At 39.0% G+C, this 17,018-nt stretch overlaps 2 protein-coding genes across 4 annotated transcripts in view; one reads left to right on the forward strand and one right to left on the reverse strand.

The window, feature by feature from the left end:
* znf644a (zinc finger protein 644a) overlaps positions 1-7,944 on the forward strand; it is a 28,188-nt gene extending 20,244 nt beyond the window's left edge. The window contains 2 exon segments of the mRNA XM_062022288.1: positions 4,543-4,645; positions 4,712-7,944. Of these exon segments, the coding sequence (XP_061878272.1) occupies positions 4,543-4,645; positions 4,712-4,898 (290 nt within the window). The 3' untranslated portion in view covers positions 4,899-7,944.
* A 620-nt stretch (positions 7,945-8,564) lies between these two features.
* The window catches only part of LOC133630670 (DBIRD complex subunit ZNF326-like), a 34,758-nt gene continuing 26,304 nt past the window's right edge, over positions 8,565-17,018 (reverse strand). For 2 of the 3 annotated variants that reach the window (XM_062022291.1, XM_062022293.1), the window contains exons 8-11: positions 12,431-12,491; positions 12,217-12,347; positions 12,063-12,152; positions 8,565-8,715 (exon numbers count right to left, since the gene is read on the reverse strand). In XM_062022291.1, the coding sequence (XP_061878275.1) occupies positions 8,695-8,715; positions 12,063-12,152; positions 12,217-12,347; positions 12,431-12,491 (303 nt within the window). In that variant the 3' untranslated portion in view covers positions 8,565-8,694. The remainder of the gene's footprint in view (positions 8,716-12,062; positions 12,153-12,216; positions 12,348-12,430; positions 12,492-17,018) is intronic. The other variant, XM_062022294.1, reaches the window with a different exon arrangement.

A 17,018-nucleotide genomic window follows, 5' to 3' on the forward strand; every position in this document is an offset into this window, starting at 1 on the left:
ACACTCAGATGATTTTGAATCAACCTTTCAGCGCTCTGTGGACAAAAATTTCCATGTTGTCACCACCATGAAGTATTACATTTTAACTGCCTGTTATGTTCATTTCTCTGCTCTGTTCCACCTGGACTCTTGACTTTCCTCCTCGCGAAATCGCTTTTTTAAGTTGTGGCTGATTTTGTCTGACATACCGGCAATGCTAAAAAACAAACGTTACTCTGACACGGAGGAAACTTTTTTAAAAAAATAAACTCGACATGCTTCTTATGCTTTCTTGGGGTAACTCCTTTTAGTTGACCTTGTACCAGTCAATCTGTATCGTCATGAAACTACCTGATCCTATGCGAACTTCTAATAAATTCTTCAGTCAATCGATCTATTATAATTAGTCAGAAAAGGTTGGAAACAAAGCTAACACTACTAGCTGTGTTCACTTACCAGAGACCAAATGTTCACAGAACAGTCTGGAGTGTTCTGTAGGAGTTTAGTGATCGCTCTGTATGGCAGAAATCCACTTGTCAACGTTGTGCACCAAGTAGTGGGAAAAAACGCCATTCGATCTGTTTCTTCTTCGGTAGTTGCTTCAGGTCTTTTCGGTGCACTGCTGTCTTTATAGCGCCTCTATAGTGGCGCAACGCTGCAACTGCAGTTAAAATACGTAGCTGCCGCAGAGGCACATCAATCAACACAGCCGGAGCTTTATGCTGTGTTGAGCGATATCAATCGCCCTGGCGGGGGCGGCACAAATTTATTTTGAACGCAGGAAAAACCCTGTTATCTACAGTTGACTAAAATAGTTATTTTCCATTCTCTCTCTCCCTCCATTGATGTCTATGTTTGTGTTGCTAGCTGCTTAGTATGTATTTCAGCTGGGCCATAGACCCTTTTTTAATGACAGGAAAATATTTCAACTCTTCTAATAAGTGTAATTTATGAAAACAAAATCATGGCCAAGTGCATTCATCAACACCCGAATTCTGAATATCAACACAAGCATGTCGCTCAATTAAAGGGAAACTGTACTTTTTTTAAAAATTGTGCATATGGTTCACAATCATTATGAAAGACATGACGGATACATTTTTTAATGCATTTTAAATTTTAAATAGATGCGATCAAAAGTCAGTAAAAATGGAGCCTATGTGAGTCGTTCTATTCTGCCTATAAATCCCTTAAAAAACATCCAAACACCTCTATTAGGGTTTTATATACATGATGTACCTTAAGTAATATATGTAATCTAGTAACATTTATTATTTACCTATTTTGATCATTTTCGGCATTTCAAAAACGCATCGCAACTTTCGCTTTCTTTTTTAACAACATCACTGATTATTACTCACTGCAAACTTCATGAGAGCCAACAAACATAATAAAACATCACTTACTGTACAAGGTCTGCTGTCATTAGGATGCAGACTGCTAGGATGTTCATATATTCCTATTTTGATGAAGAATGACTCATAATCCTCACCAAGTAAAGGGGGGTGGAACCAAGCGTATTTTCGTGTTTTTCTTGCCAATGCCGGGTCTAAATTGGCTGTCAAAGTGTCCCAACTTGTCGGATTATATTCTCAGCCATCTACTGTCCAGGTGAGAGGCATGATTTATGATCCAGAATAAATTTACAGTGAGCAAGGAAGCAGCAGATCACTCGATGATGTAAACATAGGCACACAGGAAGTAATCACAATGCTGGCTATAAATAGTTTGTCTGCGTTAGCACTTATAATAACAATATCACTAATACTTGTGAATATTCAAGTCACCAAATGTAAATGGAGTATTGTTGGCAGTAGGGCTGCAACAACTACTCGATTATAAAAATAGTTGGCGATTAATTTAGTCATCGATTCGTTGGATCTAAGCTATGCGTAGAGGCTTTTTTTTTAAATAAACCTTTATTTATAAACTGTAACATTTACAAACAGCTGAGAAACAATAATCAAAATAAGTATTGTGTCAGTATGCTGGTTTTTTTTCTTCAATAAAATACTGGAAAGAATAGAAATGTAGTTTGTCTCTTTTATCCGATTATTAATCGATTAATCGAAGTAATAATCGACATATTAATCGATTATCAAATTAGTTGTTAGTTGCAGCACTAGTTGGCAGTTTTTGGATGTTTTTTATCGGATTTAATGGGTGGCGTATAGGACCTCTCATTGACACAAAATTAGCTGGAGGCGGCCGCCACGCAATTTTGAACGCAGGAAAAACCCTGCCTTTAATGCGCCTTATAATAAGGTACGCCTAATGGTTCGAAAAATACGGTAACATAATTTCCGAGCACCTATAAGCCACAAATATTTGGACAAATGTTATTTTGTACTTATGTTGACCACACAAGTCTAATTGCCACATGTTGTTACATTGAAAGATGAAATGTTTTCATTGACAAATGTAACAGAACAATATTGCCTACCGGAAAGACTATTGAGCGTGGTCTTCATCCTTTCCCTCCTGAGCGCTGAAACCGCTAAAGTCCTCCTCTGCGCTATAGTCTGGCCTTTTGGGGGCCCCGTTTCCTTTTTCCATGACTGGGCCGATTGTCTTCGGCTTTGGGGCTGAGTCGTGTGCATTTTGTGGTTTCCTCTCTCCCTGATGGCGTCCATCACACGGTACAGTAAATGGTTGACTGAACGTCTCAGTTTCATCGGTCTGATGTGACCAGGCTAAAATTGTTGGCCGCATGTGAAGCTCGTAAACCTGAAAAAAAAATCTATAAATGACCTGCAGCGTTGTATAAAGCGCTGGGGTTTGAAGTGTGGTAAAAGTGAGCAGGTAGAGAAGAAAAAACAACAAAATGCCAACATGTGAAACGCGGAAATCAGTCAACATGTAACTTTAGTGTTTTTAAAATGAAATATTTTAATAAAAATAAATAAGCACACTTTGTTGAACACTGGCCTCAGCTACGGGTACTCACTGGTCCTCTTGCCTAAACTCAGCACTGAGTTGCAGAACCAGGAGACGATTTATGATCCATGGTTAACAAGCTCGCTAGTTTGTCACCTCCCAGGGGGTGAACAAGGGGATGGGTCAAATGCAGAGGACAAATTTCACCACACCTAGTGTGTGTGTGACAATCATTGGTACTTTAACTTTAACCATCTAGCTAGCTTACTTACTTGTCGCTGTCCACGTTGCTGCTCATCATGTTTGGATGGTTACAATCCCAACACTGTAATTGTAGATCAGTGGTTCTTTTCAAAATAGCACCTCAGAAAACACTTGCCTCTTCAATGACCATTATTAAATAAAGTAGGCCTAAGTAGTCATTAAAAACAAGGCAAAGTACATTTCATATTTTAGGCCACTGTAACATTACACACAGTTTGAACAGTAACACTGTGTTGGAATATAATTTTAAGTGGGTCTTTGGCATAACGTACCACATTTTGAGAATCACTGTTATTAAGGTATTTACTTACCTTAATTGTTTCCAAACGGTGTCTGTAACATGGCAGTAAAATGGCTGATCAAACAAAACAGAAGTCATGGTCATGGACCCACTAGCTGCACAAGCTAGCTCTACAATCAGCTAAACCGACTCAATAACTCAGAATTTGTGAAACTGAAACAATACAAAAATAATTCCATTGTAAGTTAATAATACTAAAACAGACACTCTTAAACGTGTTAGTATATTAGCTCATGCTAACGACGCTAGCTTCATTACGTAACGATAGCACGTACAAATATGCATGAAAACACTCCTGCAGACGTCACACATGGAACGGCTTAGTAAGTATGACTTGTTTTAGTTATATTGTAAAACTTACAAACGTTGCTTGGCGTGATGAATGAAGAATCATTACAAGTAGCAACGCTATGGACGATTGGAAGACCAGACGTCACTTCTAGTGCTCGTTGAAAGCAGTAAATGGGAGGACACTGCAGCACCTGCAGTGAGCAAACTTGTCCAAAAGATGGCACCACAGCACAAACAATAAAACATACTTTTAATGCATTTGCTTGTTTTGTTTTGTTTTGTTTTAGCTTTTTGTATTATTAAAAAAATCCATAAATTATCTTCACTGTTTTATGAGCCGCAGGGTTCAAAGTGTAAAAAAAAAGGACCATGAATTGATTAACGTGGACCCCGACTTAAACAAATTGAAAAACTTATTCGGGTGTTACCATTTAGTGGTCAATTGTACGGAATATGTACTGTGTACTTTGCAATCTACTAATAAAAGTCTCAATCAATCAATCAAAGCTACTTATAGTCTGTAATTCACAGTAGCTTTTTTGCAGAAGGTCCCTAAAAATAGCAGAGCGCTCCTGTAACGGAGAAAATAATACAATTTCTACTGTAGAGGACGCTGCGTTTCCAGAATAAACAAAATTGGGCTAATAGTGAAGGAGGAAGTCCGGTCCTTAGCATTCTGGAAAGGTGGCTCCCAGAACAATATCCAATTAGGGGGCTAAGCCTAATATGTTTGCTTTTGGACGACGGCAGGAAGGAAGCATAGATTAGAAGCAAGAAGGTCTGAGCTGAAGATACACATGAACAAAGTCCTCCCACTAATTGTCTTTCAGCGTTTGACTGCAAAGCGAGGAGGCAGCGTTTACGGCAGAGCTCCAAGAAGAAGACGCTGCCGTTGACCCAAACACCCGAGGATATGTACAGACTCACGTGCAGGTAACGTCTTCATGGCGGGTGAGCGCGGGTGCCGTTTGACCACATGGTGACATCTTCTCCTTGCAGGTTCTGTGACCTGGTCTTCCAGGGTCCTTTGTCGGTCCAGGAGGACTGGGTGAAGCACCTCCAGAGACACATCATGAACACTGGAGTCCCTCACACTGGGCTGGGTATGGTCGAGGCCATATCCCCCTCCGCAGACTTGGCTGGCGTCAAGAGCGACCAGGAGAACACTCTCATTGCCACCTCCTGAACACAACCTGAACTTTGCTTTATGTACATGGGATGTTTTTTCACTTTTTTTTAGGACGTACAGGCCAAAAGTACAACCTGCATCTTTCAGATTGCCGTATACATGGAGACTTTTGACAATGATTTTTGGATATTTCCCCCCCGTGGAAGAAGAGTTCCACTGCAGTAAGGAAGACAACCTTTACCTCAGACTCGGAATCCAATCAACCTTTTCTTCTAAGTTAGGAGCACTTGTATGAAAACCTGCTTTCTTCTACCCCATCTTCATGCACACTTAGTATCCAACATGACAAAAATAAAAACTTATACTAAATATTTTATTTTTTGGTTCTGTTTTCAACGATCGAGTGGAACCTTTGAAGTAGAAAACAATCCATTTCATGACTTACTTCATGTATAAAAAGTTTACAGTATATATAGTAAAGTTAGTTTTAAATAGGCTATATAAAGGAGTCATATGTAATAATTTCATGTCAAGTCGTCATTAAATGGCCCTGATATGTCGAAAGGCATTAATAAATCATGTTCTTTTCCAAAACCTCTATAAATGATAACAGTAGTTCAGCCGGGATATGCTCATTTCAAAATTAGATTTACAGCCCCGAAATATTGTTTTCATTTCGATGCCCCGCCATCCACCGTTTGACCAATTAGAAAGTCCGAATGTGTCACATCCAGGTTCATCTTTGTCGAGCTACTGCCACTGGTAAAGTTACTAAACATGTCAGACCTTAGTAAATCTAAAATGCCTCGTTCCCATTCTCAACTTATTCATGACAAAGCCAGAAACAAAACAAGGATTTGTATCGGGGATGCCTTTGAAAGATGGAGACGATTTTTTCATCTGAAGCCAAACTTGATCATTTCCTCCTCAGGCATTTAGGTTTTATTATTACTTGCAATAAATGGAAATGGACCTTTCATTTGTAAACTATATTGTTATATACAGTCTATGATCTTGTCTAACAAAGCTAGTATGTTCGTGCAACGAATGCTTAGTGTGATGGTGCTCAGCTCCTAGTGTAATGCTTAGCATGCTAGCCCGGTCAATGACACGTCGACATTAGCCTGTATGTCGATGTGTCATCCAACTGCCAGGGCAAAATATATTTTCGACAAATAAAACCTATGTGGATATGGGTAGTGTCAGTGCCTATTTCCTTCTCAATATGCTGATACGCTGAGGAAATGGGTTCCAACATTAGCACGGCTGGCATCATGGCAATGTGAAAGGTATGGAGACAGCCAAATCACATGATAAAACAATTCCTCATTCGTGTAGCCCAGGGGTCACCAACGCGGTGCCCGCGGGCACCAGGTAGCCCGTAAGGACCAGATGAGTAGCCCGCTGGCCTGTTCTAAAAATAGCTCAAATAGCAGCACTTACCAGTGAGCTGCCTCTATTTTTTAAATTTGATTTATTTACTAGCAAGCTGGTGTCGCTTTGCTCGACATTTTTAATTCTAAGAGAGACAAAACTGATTTGGATTTGAAAATCCAAGAAAATATTTTAAAGACTTGGTCTTCACTAACTGACAAAGAAACAGACAACAGATTTAGTGTCCAGTTCAAAGTGTGACATGATTTAAAAATTTGAGAGTTGACTTTTGTATTTTACATGAGTTATTATTTGTACAAACATGGTGCAAAGTAATTCATGATTTGTTAAAACATGTTAGTGGCTAGCTAGTTAAAATGGGATATTGTGATTTCACAAGACTCTTAGAAGTGATCATTTGAAAATGTTCAATTTGAAAAATGTGCACTTAGAGAAAATATAAAAATAAAGTGTTGCATATTGATATTTATCTGCTTCTATATATATTTATTGTGACAAATCATTAAGATTATCAGTGTTTCCACAAAGATAAATATCATTAATTATTAATAATAACAAGAAAATTGAGCAAATTGGCTATTTCTGGCAATTTATTTAAGTGTGTATCAAACTGGTAGCCCTTCGCATTAATCAGTACCCAAGAAGTAGCTCTTGGTTTCAAAAAGGTTGGTGACCCCTGCTGTAGCCTAAAGGCATACCTCGGTAAAATGTATCCTCTTTAGTGTTGAGCGTACATTAGGCTGCTAAGCATGCTCTACTTATTTTCACCAGTACAACCATTGCTAGCGTTGGTTGTAGTTTTTTTTAGTCTTTTGTTTTCTTAAAGTACTGACAATAACCATATGATTGATATTTGTTGTATTGTATGCAGGCATGACATACTTCTTCTTGGGGGCGGTATAGCTCGGTTGGTAGAGCAGCCGTGCCAGCAACTTGAGGGTTGCAGGTTCGATCCCCGCTTCCGCCATCCTAGTCACTGCCGTTGTGTCCTTGGGCAAGACACTTTACCCACCTGCTCCCAGTGCCACCCACACTGGTTTAAATGTAACTTAGATATTGGGTTTCACTATGTAAAGCGCTTTGAGTCACTTGAGAAAAAGCGCTATATAAATGTAATTCACTTCACTTATTCAAAATAGCCTAATTTATGTGTAAAATGTGATGGTTAGAGATTTGTTATTGACAGAACGCGTGTCTGTTCAGCTATTATGGTCGCAGCACCTCAACCCCCTAGTAAGAGGCAGTGGAAGTTTCAAGTTCCTTGGAGTAGCCCAGTCCATCGAGCTGGATTCGGCTACGTATCTCGCAACCGCAGTCAGGGAGAGAAGCCGGGGACTACAGAATTTTGACTTTGATTGCAGTACCATTTCTGGCCACATTATTACATATGGCTCCTTTAATCTTGCTTAGTAAAATGACAACAATGGAATGATGTAACGTTCTGCATGATGACCACTTCAAAAGCAATGTTTTGATTTTGGAGGCATATTTTCACATTGATGGCCAAAACTATTCAATGGGTGTGTTTCACTTTACAGGTTCTACTGTCAAATGGTAAACAACAACTACTAGCCACTCCCTTCATCCTTGTCTACAACATTTAACAATGACACTTTTTCAATAACTTGATTTCAAATGTATTATATCACAAATACAATGTTTAAAACGTTTGTGTTCAAAATTAAAATAAATGCACAAGTTGATTTTTCTCCCGTGTGTCTCACACACACATCCTTGTATTTGTTACCTTCTTGAGACCTCCGAAAAATGCCTACCTTTTTAGGACCACCCTTTCTAGATATATAAAGATTTGTATTTACAACATTAATAATATATACATACTATGCAAATATAAAAAAGGTAAGGTTATGGTAAAAAAAAAATGTTTTTGAATTTTTTGTTTGTAATTGTTTTTGAATTTTCATTAATTCCTTCAAGTTATTACAGTATGTCTCTATATACATGTTATTTTATTTTAATTAATTTTGGCCAAAGGGGGCGCATTTCAATTTCTTACACACACTTGTTACATATGTTGGCCAGAGGGGGAGCACTTCAAATGTTTACACATACTTGTTATTTCATATGTTGACCAAAGGAGGAGCACTTTTAAAACAGACACACAGTCAATTTGAAAAATCCCTCCTTTTTGGGACCACCCTAATTTTGATAGATTTCACCACCAAATGCAATGGTTTTCCGTAATTTAATTCCTAACTTCTTCACCGGTCCTCATGTGTAAGGTACTTTTCCTTGTTGAGGTTTCAAGAAGGGTTGAAATACAACACACACACACACACACACGTTCTACAATAAGAACATTTCAGCTTCTGAGTAAGAACAATCTGCTTTAATTGTTTAAAAAAATACCTGAAAAGCTTCAAAATGCGTGTGATGGTGAAAGTTAGTCAAGTCCACGGCAAACTTGTGGCAGACAGCAGCAGATGTTTGGGGGTCTTCAGTCCAGCTTGCCAAACCCCTGAAAAAGACCATGTTTTTTTTTACATGGGGAAGGAACACCTACAGTGTGTCCAGAAAGTATTTCCCGCCCCCACATTTTCTTATGTTCCTGCCTTATTCCAAAATGGAATAAATTCATTTCTGTCCTCAAAATTTGACACACAATACCCCATAATGACAATGTGAAAAGTTGTTATTTTTGAATTGCAAATTTATTGTAAATAAAAGCAATTAAAAATAAAAACACAAATGGTTGAATGTGTCCAAAGATAGGTGTGCCAAGCTTGTGGCATCGTATTCAAAAAGACTTGAGGCTGGAATTGCTCCCAAAGGTGCATCAACTAAGTATTGAGCAAAGGCTCTAAATACTTAACGTACATTTATTTTTGTTTATTGTGTGTTGAAATGTCACAATGCAAATAAAGTGGTACCTCAGTTTTTGTACGGAAGACTTTTGGTCCACAGTCTGAAGTAGTCGCATGCATGCAACAAAGTATTGTGTATCATTGTGGCGTTATCAATAGTTCGCCTGAGTCCAACAGTGTGGATAATGTATATAAGTGATATAGTGTAGGTCACCCCCCTTGGACCTCAGCACAGGTTGCCACTATAGTTCTGGAAAAAGAGCCACCAATGGTGTCAAAGAAAGTTGGAAGTGCAAGCACTCCGGGGCGATGGATACTTTTTACATTTGAATCTTCGGTATTTTTGTGTGTGTAAATATATATGCATTATTTTTAATGATCAAATCAAATGTTTAATTGTAACATTTAAAAATGAGCTGATAATAACTTCTGTCCAGTTAACTTGTTATATATTGTTTTATTAATTACATTTCTGAGTTAGTTTCTCTGTTGGCATTGGAAATTGTTACATTACCTAGAGGCAGTAGAGAGTTTGCTCTCAGTGCTGCTGGAGTGCTCACCAAGTGTTAGAGTTCGGGATGTAAAGATATAAACATTTTATATCACAGTTATTATGACCAAAAATTAGCACCATTATTATAATCACAGTATTAAAGTACTTAAAACAAATCAATTGTTTTAAGAACTAAAATAGAGACAGAAAAGTCACTAGTTTGCATGTTTTGTGTTTCTTGTGCTTCACTGAAAGTGTTTCAGTCTTAGTATTTCATCTGTCTTTTACTGTTTTAAAGGCCTACTGAAACCCACTACTACCGACCACGCAGTCTGATAGTTTATATATCAATGATGAAATCTTAACATTACAACACATGCCAATACGGCCGGGTTAACTTATAAAGTGCAATTTTAAATTTCCCGCGAAACTTCCGGTTGAAAACGTCTATGTATGATGACGTTTGCGCGTGACGTCAATGGTTGAAACGGAAGTATTCGGACACATTGTATCCCAATACAAACAGCTCTGTTTTAATCGCAAAATTCCACAGTATTCTGGATATCTGTGTTGGTGAATCTTTTGCAATTTGTTTAATGAACAATGGAGACTGCAAAGAAGAAAGCTGTAGGTGGGATCGGTGTATTAGCGGCTGGCTGCAGCAACACAACCAGGAGGACTTTGAGTTGGATAGCAGACGCGCTTCCGACGCTAGCCGCCGACCGCATCGATGATCGGGTGAAGTCCTTCGTCGCGCCGTCGATCGCTGGAACGCAGGTGAGCACGTGTGTTGATGAGCAGATGAGGGCTGGCGTAGTTGGAGCGCTAATGTTTTTATCATAGCTCTGACGAGGTTCCGTAGCTAAGTTAGCTTCAATGGCGTCGTTAGCAACAGCATTGCTAGGCTTTGACAGGTGGCACAGCATTAACCGTGTAGTTACAGGTCCAGTGTTTGGTTCGGTGTCTCCTGATAGTAGTATTGTTGATCTTCTGTCCATCCTTCCAGTGATAAAAGTCACTGTGAATGTCCATTTCGCGTTCTCGATTCTCATTTTCAAGAGGATATAGTATCCGAGGTGGTTTAAAATACAAATCCATGATGCACAATAGAAAAAGGAGAAAGTGTGGAATCCAATGAGCCCTTTTACCTAAGTTATGGTCAGAGCGAAAAAAGATACGTCCTGCACTGCACTCTAGTCCTTCACTCTCACGTTCCTCATCCACGAATCTTTCATCCTCGCTCAAATTAATGGGGTAATCGTCGCTTTCTCGGTCCGAATCGCTCTTGCTGCTGGTGTAAACAATGGGGAAATGTGAGGAGCCTTTCAACCTGCGACGTCACGCTACTTCCGGTATAGGCAAGGCTTTTTTTTTATCAGCGACCAAAAGTTGCAAACTTTATCGTCGATGTTCTCTACTAAATCCTTTCAGCAAAAATATGGCAATATCGCGAAATGATCAAGTATGACACATAGAATGGATCTGCTATCCCCGTTAGAATAAAAAAAATTCATTTCAGTAGGCCTTTAAATATTACTTTGTGCTCTAGCACTTGAAGATGTATTTGAATGAAAAGTGCTTTGAAAATTTAAATCTATTATTATTAATTTCTACTGGGCGTTCTAAGATTTGGTTGTCCTACTCTATTCAGCGGTCCTTGAACGCTGCGTAAAACCCCTCCAATCATTTTGTGCCATGACTTTAATGTGCACTGTTGAACATCTTAGTTATTCAGACATTAATGTGTTGTCAGTTTACATTGGGCTATGTCCTTTCTTAATGGGGAGAGACATTAATGTCTCTTGTTTTCATGTTAGCATTTAAGTCCAGTCAGTCCTTGTGTTTATCAAAGTGCAGTTATCAATCACGTTTTTTCCGATCACTTTTTAAACGCTAATACTAACTGTGGGGAGTTTTACTAATTAGTTACTACTAATATCGTTAATCATTACATGCCTCGTTAAAACATCCCGAGTGACGTGACGTCACGAGCAACCCAGCTAGCCAAACGTGGCACTGCTGGGTTTTAGGGTGAATCGGTGCCTGGTAAGACCAGCCATATTCGGGCGATGCCAACAAAGTCTGGCCCATCTCTAGGCGTGGCTCAGATGGTAGAATGGCCAGCCAGAAACTTTAGGGTTACCGGTTCGAATCCAGCTTCTGGCATCCTAGTCACTGCCATTGTGTCCTTGGGCAAGACACTTCAGCCACATAGCTTACATGTAGATAATGGGTACAGGTTTGAGTCACTAGAGAAAAAGTGCTATATAAATATAACTCTTGATTTGGATAAAAAGGTGATAAACACTAAATTCATGGCCAGCAAGAGTCTTCAACACAAGGTGATGTTAAATGTTAATTTGTAATGATTTTGCATTGTTTTCTGGAGGAAAAGTAGAATTATTCAGTGAAATATATTTAGAAGAAGAAGAAAGGAAATAGCACATGTGTTCTTTCAGATGAGGGCCTGGTCGGACATGATGTGGACGTTTAGCCGATGGAGAATACCTTGAGGAAGTCGTCAAACTGAGGCTGCAGCTCCTTCATGATGGTCTCGGCCCTGTCAAGTGACGCATGTTTCTGCTGCGCTCCAAACTCCTGGGAGAAGTCAAACAAGTCCACGTCAGACGGAGGCCGCACACAGCGAGCACACGAACGCTACCTTCGCCCTGGCCAGGTGTTCCGCAGACCTCATGTGATTCTGCACCGCCTCCGTCGTCGTGGGTAGGAGCAGCTGACACGCGGCGCAGTGGAACAACGCCACCTTGGTCATGTGCTCCTTCTCCTGCAGAGCTGATGATGAAGATGATGATGATGATGCAAAGACTGTTGTGCAGGTAGCGTGCGTGGACTTTCCATGAAGACATCTTGGTTACCTGGAAGATCGCGGTCATCCACGGGCGGGCTGCACTTTATGCTTTTGTACAGCAAGATGTCCTGCAACATGAGAACATAGGACCAGAACATTACCAGGACCCTCACACTCCTGGGCCACAACTGGACACACTTGTCAAATCACACAAGACACTTTGGTCTGCAGGCGTCAGGTCCTTCGAAGCGGTGACAATGTTATACACTTTGCCCCTTAAACTGTTTAAAATGTTACACCAGGCCTGGGAAATTATTTTGACTCAGGGGGCCACATTTAGAGAAAAAATGTCTCTGGGGGCTGGTATATCTATTTTAGGAACACTAATACAATAATGTCTGATTGAATGCTAAAAACGCTATGGCAGACAGCCTTAAAAAAACGGAATGGAATTTTACATTTTTTTACTGAATGAGACACCCAAAATGTACGTGTAAATTTGTGATTTACAATATTAACTATGAACGATAAAACACTGAATATTGACTATATATAAACGTCACACCCCCACTCGATCGAGATATTTTACAATCAAGCGAAATGCAATAAAAATGCAACAAACACAGAATGCTTGACAATGGTTCTACATGCACTTATCTCATTTTGATAAACCCAAGAATGTTTGACAATGGTTCTACATGCACTTATCCAGACCTGGGCATTCTGCGGCCCGCGGGCCACATCCGGCCCTTTGTGCGTCCCTGACCGGCCCGCGTGAGGCCAATCATAAATTACAAAATACATTTAAAAAAGTATCTATGTCGAGTGTGCAATACAACGGTGCTGCTTTTGTTTTTAAAAGCGTTATTTGTATTACTTCCGTGTGGACGTATGTGCGTGCGTGATTGTGAGTGAATGTGAACAGCTGCAATCACAAATTACAAAATAAAGTTGAAAAAACATCTATGTCGTGCGCGCAATACAACTGTGCTGCTTTTATTTTGAAAAGTCTTATTTATGGGCGTATGTCCGTGTGTAACCTGTGAGTGAAAGTGCACAGCGACAAGTGATGCACGGTTTACACCCGAGACGCTAAAAAGAGAAAAGTTGATGACGAAGGGCGTGTTTTCAACAAGACATGGACTGCCAAGCAACGTTCCGTCTAAGGTGCGCGCCTGCGCAATTGCGCACTGCTCAAGCGTCCTCTGCACACAGCAAATATATGCCGCGCACCAAATCAAACCCATCTGAATTCTAAATAAAATAAACACATTTATTCTGTGTAATTTTGCAATGCAACTCTGAGTGACAGTGACAAGAAGCGGCCCTAACGGTGTTCGTCAACACCGTTTAATTGAACACCGTTCAATTATTGTAACGTCTATCGAGATGCTTCGAGGACAGGAATTATATCGATCATTTTTGAGCAAAACTGTTTATATATGGCCACAACCACACCAAAAACATGAGTAAAACACTTGTATCTCGAAAAACTAGTCATTTTCTGCCGTACAAACCAGGCCAAAACCAACTTGTCATCTGTCACCAACACGCATACCACTAAACCATTGGTGCGTTTATTGTCACACAAAAGGTCGGACAACTCAAACACCACATAAAGTTACACTATGACTCCTCAGTCATGTGTGTGCTTATTTTACTGTCATTTATTATTAATGTTAATTTATTGATATTAATCATGGCATGCTGTTACTAGAGAAAGTTACAGGAATGCACACTTCATCCTATGCTTACATTTCATTGTGCAACATGAGGATGTTTAAGTGGAACTAAATGTGATCTCTGAAAGGGGTACAAATGATTTCCAAAGCAGTGCTTTTGGTATAAAGTTAAGTTAGGTTAAATGAAAGTATTATTATTATTATTAATTATTATTATTATTATTATATATATATTTTTTAATCTTACGGTATATATCAAAAATATTATTGAGCAAAATTTAATTGAAATATTGTCGATGTGGCCCTCCAGTAGTGCTCGGGTTGCTCATGCGGCCCCCGGTAAAAATTAATTGCCCACCCCTGCACTTATCTCACTTCAGTTTCAAAGACACAGTAGGGGTGCTCAAAAGAAAAATCGATTCGCATCCAAATTGTGATTTTTAATTGAACCGATTCTAAATCGATTTATAATTTTCCAGAATCTATTAAAAAAAATAATTGTGTGGCCAAAATATATATATATATATAATATATATATATATATATATATTTTTTTTTTAAAAGAATCATTTTTTGGAATAAAACATGAAACAACTAGTAATTATATTTTCATTATTAGAGATACTGTTGCTTTTGTAAATGTTTTGTCGTTTTTTAGTGTTGTATTTACTAAATATTGTATTTGTAGGTCTTCTCAGTTGGTTTGTACATTTCTGTCCTAAATTTTGTAAAAGTGGGATTAGGTGGGACTTTACTTAATTAGGTGGGACTTTACTTAATTAGGTGGGACTTGCTCCATGTTCCTTCATTAGATGCATCAACAGTCTCAGAGTTTTGTCAATACAATTGGAAAAATAAATCTTTTAGGCCAAAAGAGCTTTTTGTAGCCTTTTTTTTCCCAAGAGGTTTACCATAATTTACATACCAAATGATACATTACCAGAATAGTGTTGAATGGAGGATTGAACAGTCATCCCAAGAATCACAATTGAACCATGAACCCTAAAGACTCCCACGCATTATAGGAGTCTTTTTTGGCCGTCAAAATGAAAACAAAAAATACATTTAGCCAGAAAGTATTTGAGTGACGTTCATTACTATTTGCTGTGGGCACCTGTGCCCACAGCAAAAACCAGAACAACAAAGACAGATTGGCTGGTAGCGTCTCGTGGGACTGTGCGCCCGCTGGAGGCACCAGAGGTGTGCCTTAGTGTTGCCCAGAAGACAAAGTGTCAACAGATGACTAAAACTGTTTTTATTCACTCACAACCTAACACTGATATATTTCAGATTTGTGTTAGATTTAATTTACAGTGCAACCTGAATGTATTCACAGCATTTAATTTTTTCCCCACATTTTGGTATCTTATTATTCCAAAATAGAAGACGTTAATTTTTTTCCTCAAAATTATACACACAATTCCCCATAATTACAATGTGAAAACATTTATTTTAGAAATATTTGCAAATCTATTAAAAATAAAAAACTCAAAAATGTCATGTACATAAGTATTGAAAGCCTTTTATGTTAAAGAGGTTCATTTAGCCTACTAATGTGTATTTATAAATAGTTGATTTATATAGGCTAGTAAGGTAAAGTTTTGTACCTGACAAGTTTCGGCTATCTTGCTTCTGCAGCCTTCCTCAGAGGTGTCACGTGATGTTAGTGTGACGTCATCTGTGACGTGTTATATGGATTGTTCCATCCCACCTGAGGTGTCACAGATGACGTCACACTAACATCACGTGACACCTCTGAGGAAGGCTGCAGAAGCAAGATAGCCGAAACTTGTCAGGTACAAAACTTTACCTTACTAGCCTATATAAATCAACTATTTATAAATACACATTAGTAGGCTAAATGAACCTCTTTAACATATTACGTATAAGTCATGGACAGTGCAGTGTCAAAGAATTCCGTTGTTTGGAACAACTGGAACACAAACTGGCCCGCTTCCGCAACCACCTGAGATTCACATTACGTTGCCGAGATGAAAGAGTTGTTCCAACAAGCTTGGGGATCAAAAACCCAATTCCGACGATGAACGCGGAACGAATTGTAAGAAAAGCACGGAATGCCTTGGTGAGAGAAAGAATACGATGCACGGTGAATAAGATCAACAACATAGAAGAGCAGTTAACCGAAAAAAGGAGTGGATTTAAACAACGTTTCCCCCTGGACACGGAAACCGAACGAATAATGAATGAACACCTACAACGTGAGCACGAGAAGGAATTCAAGACAACAAAATACCGTCACATCAGAAAACTTGAGAAGCTAACCTCAGCGAAAAAGGAGGAGGAACACACGGAAAAAAGAGAAAAATGGGTATGTAACCTTTCACAACGCAAATTAACAGTAACGGAAAACAAGGTGTTGTCTCGCGGTCTTAACTTTGCCACAACCCCAATAAACATCCCATACGAAGAATTCATCGTAGCAACAGAGATAGCATGTCATAAATTAACAAATCAAGGCGACAAAGCGGGTTTTGCGCAACGAGGTAGCAGGGATACTGAAGACTGCCAAAATAACACACAAAAACACCAGTAGGGAAGAATGGAAAGCTATACAGTCAATAGCCAAAGACAAAACCATCAAAATACTACCTGCAGATAAAGGAAGGACAACAGTCATTATGGACACAAAACAATATGAAAACCAAATGATAGCTATGCTGGAGGATAAAGACACATATGAAGTTGTAAAAAAGGACCCGACAGAAGACAAAAAGAAAAAACTGAAGACTCTACTAAAACCATTAGTGGACGAGGGAAAAATAGACAAGGACAACTACAGTTTTTTAGTACCGACAGCCAGTATCACCCCTAGAATATACGGCACCCCCAAAATACATAAAAAAGACGTTCCACTCCGCCCAATTGTTGACAGTATAGGCTCAGTTACATACAACCTTTCGAAAGCCCTAGTCGAGATAATAAAACCTCTCCTAGGCCAGACGAAGCAACACT

The sequence above is a fragment of the Entelurus aequoreus genome, linkage group LG16, assembly GCF_033978785.1.
Source record: "Entelurus aequoreus isolate RoL-2023_Sb linkage group LG16, RoL_Eaeq_v1.1, whole genome shotgun sequence".
Classification (NCBI taxonomy): Eukaryota; Metazoa; Chordata; class Actinopteri; order Syngnathiformes; family Syngnathidae; genus Entelurus; species Entelurus aequoreus.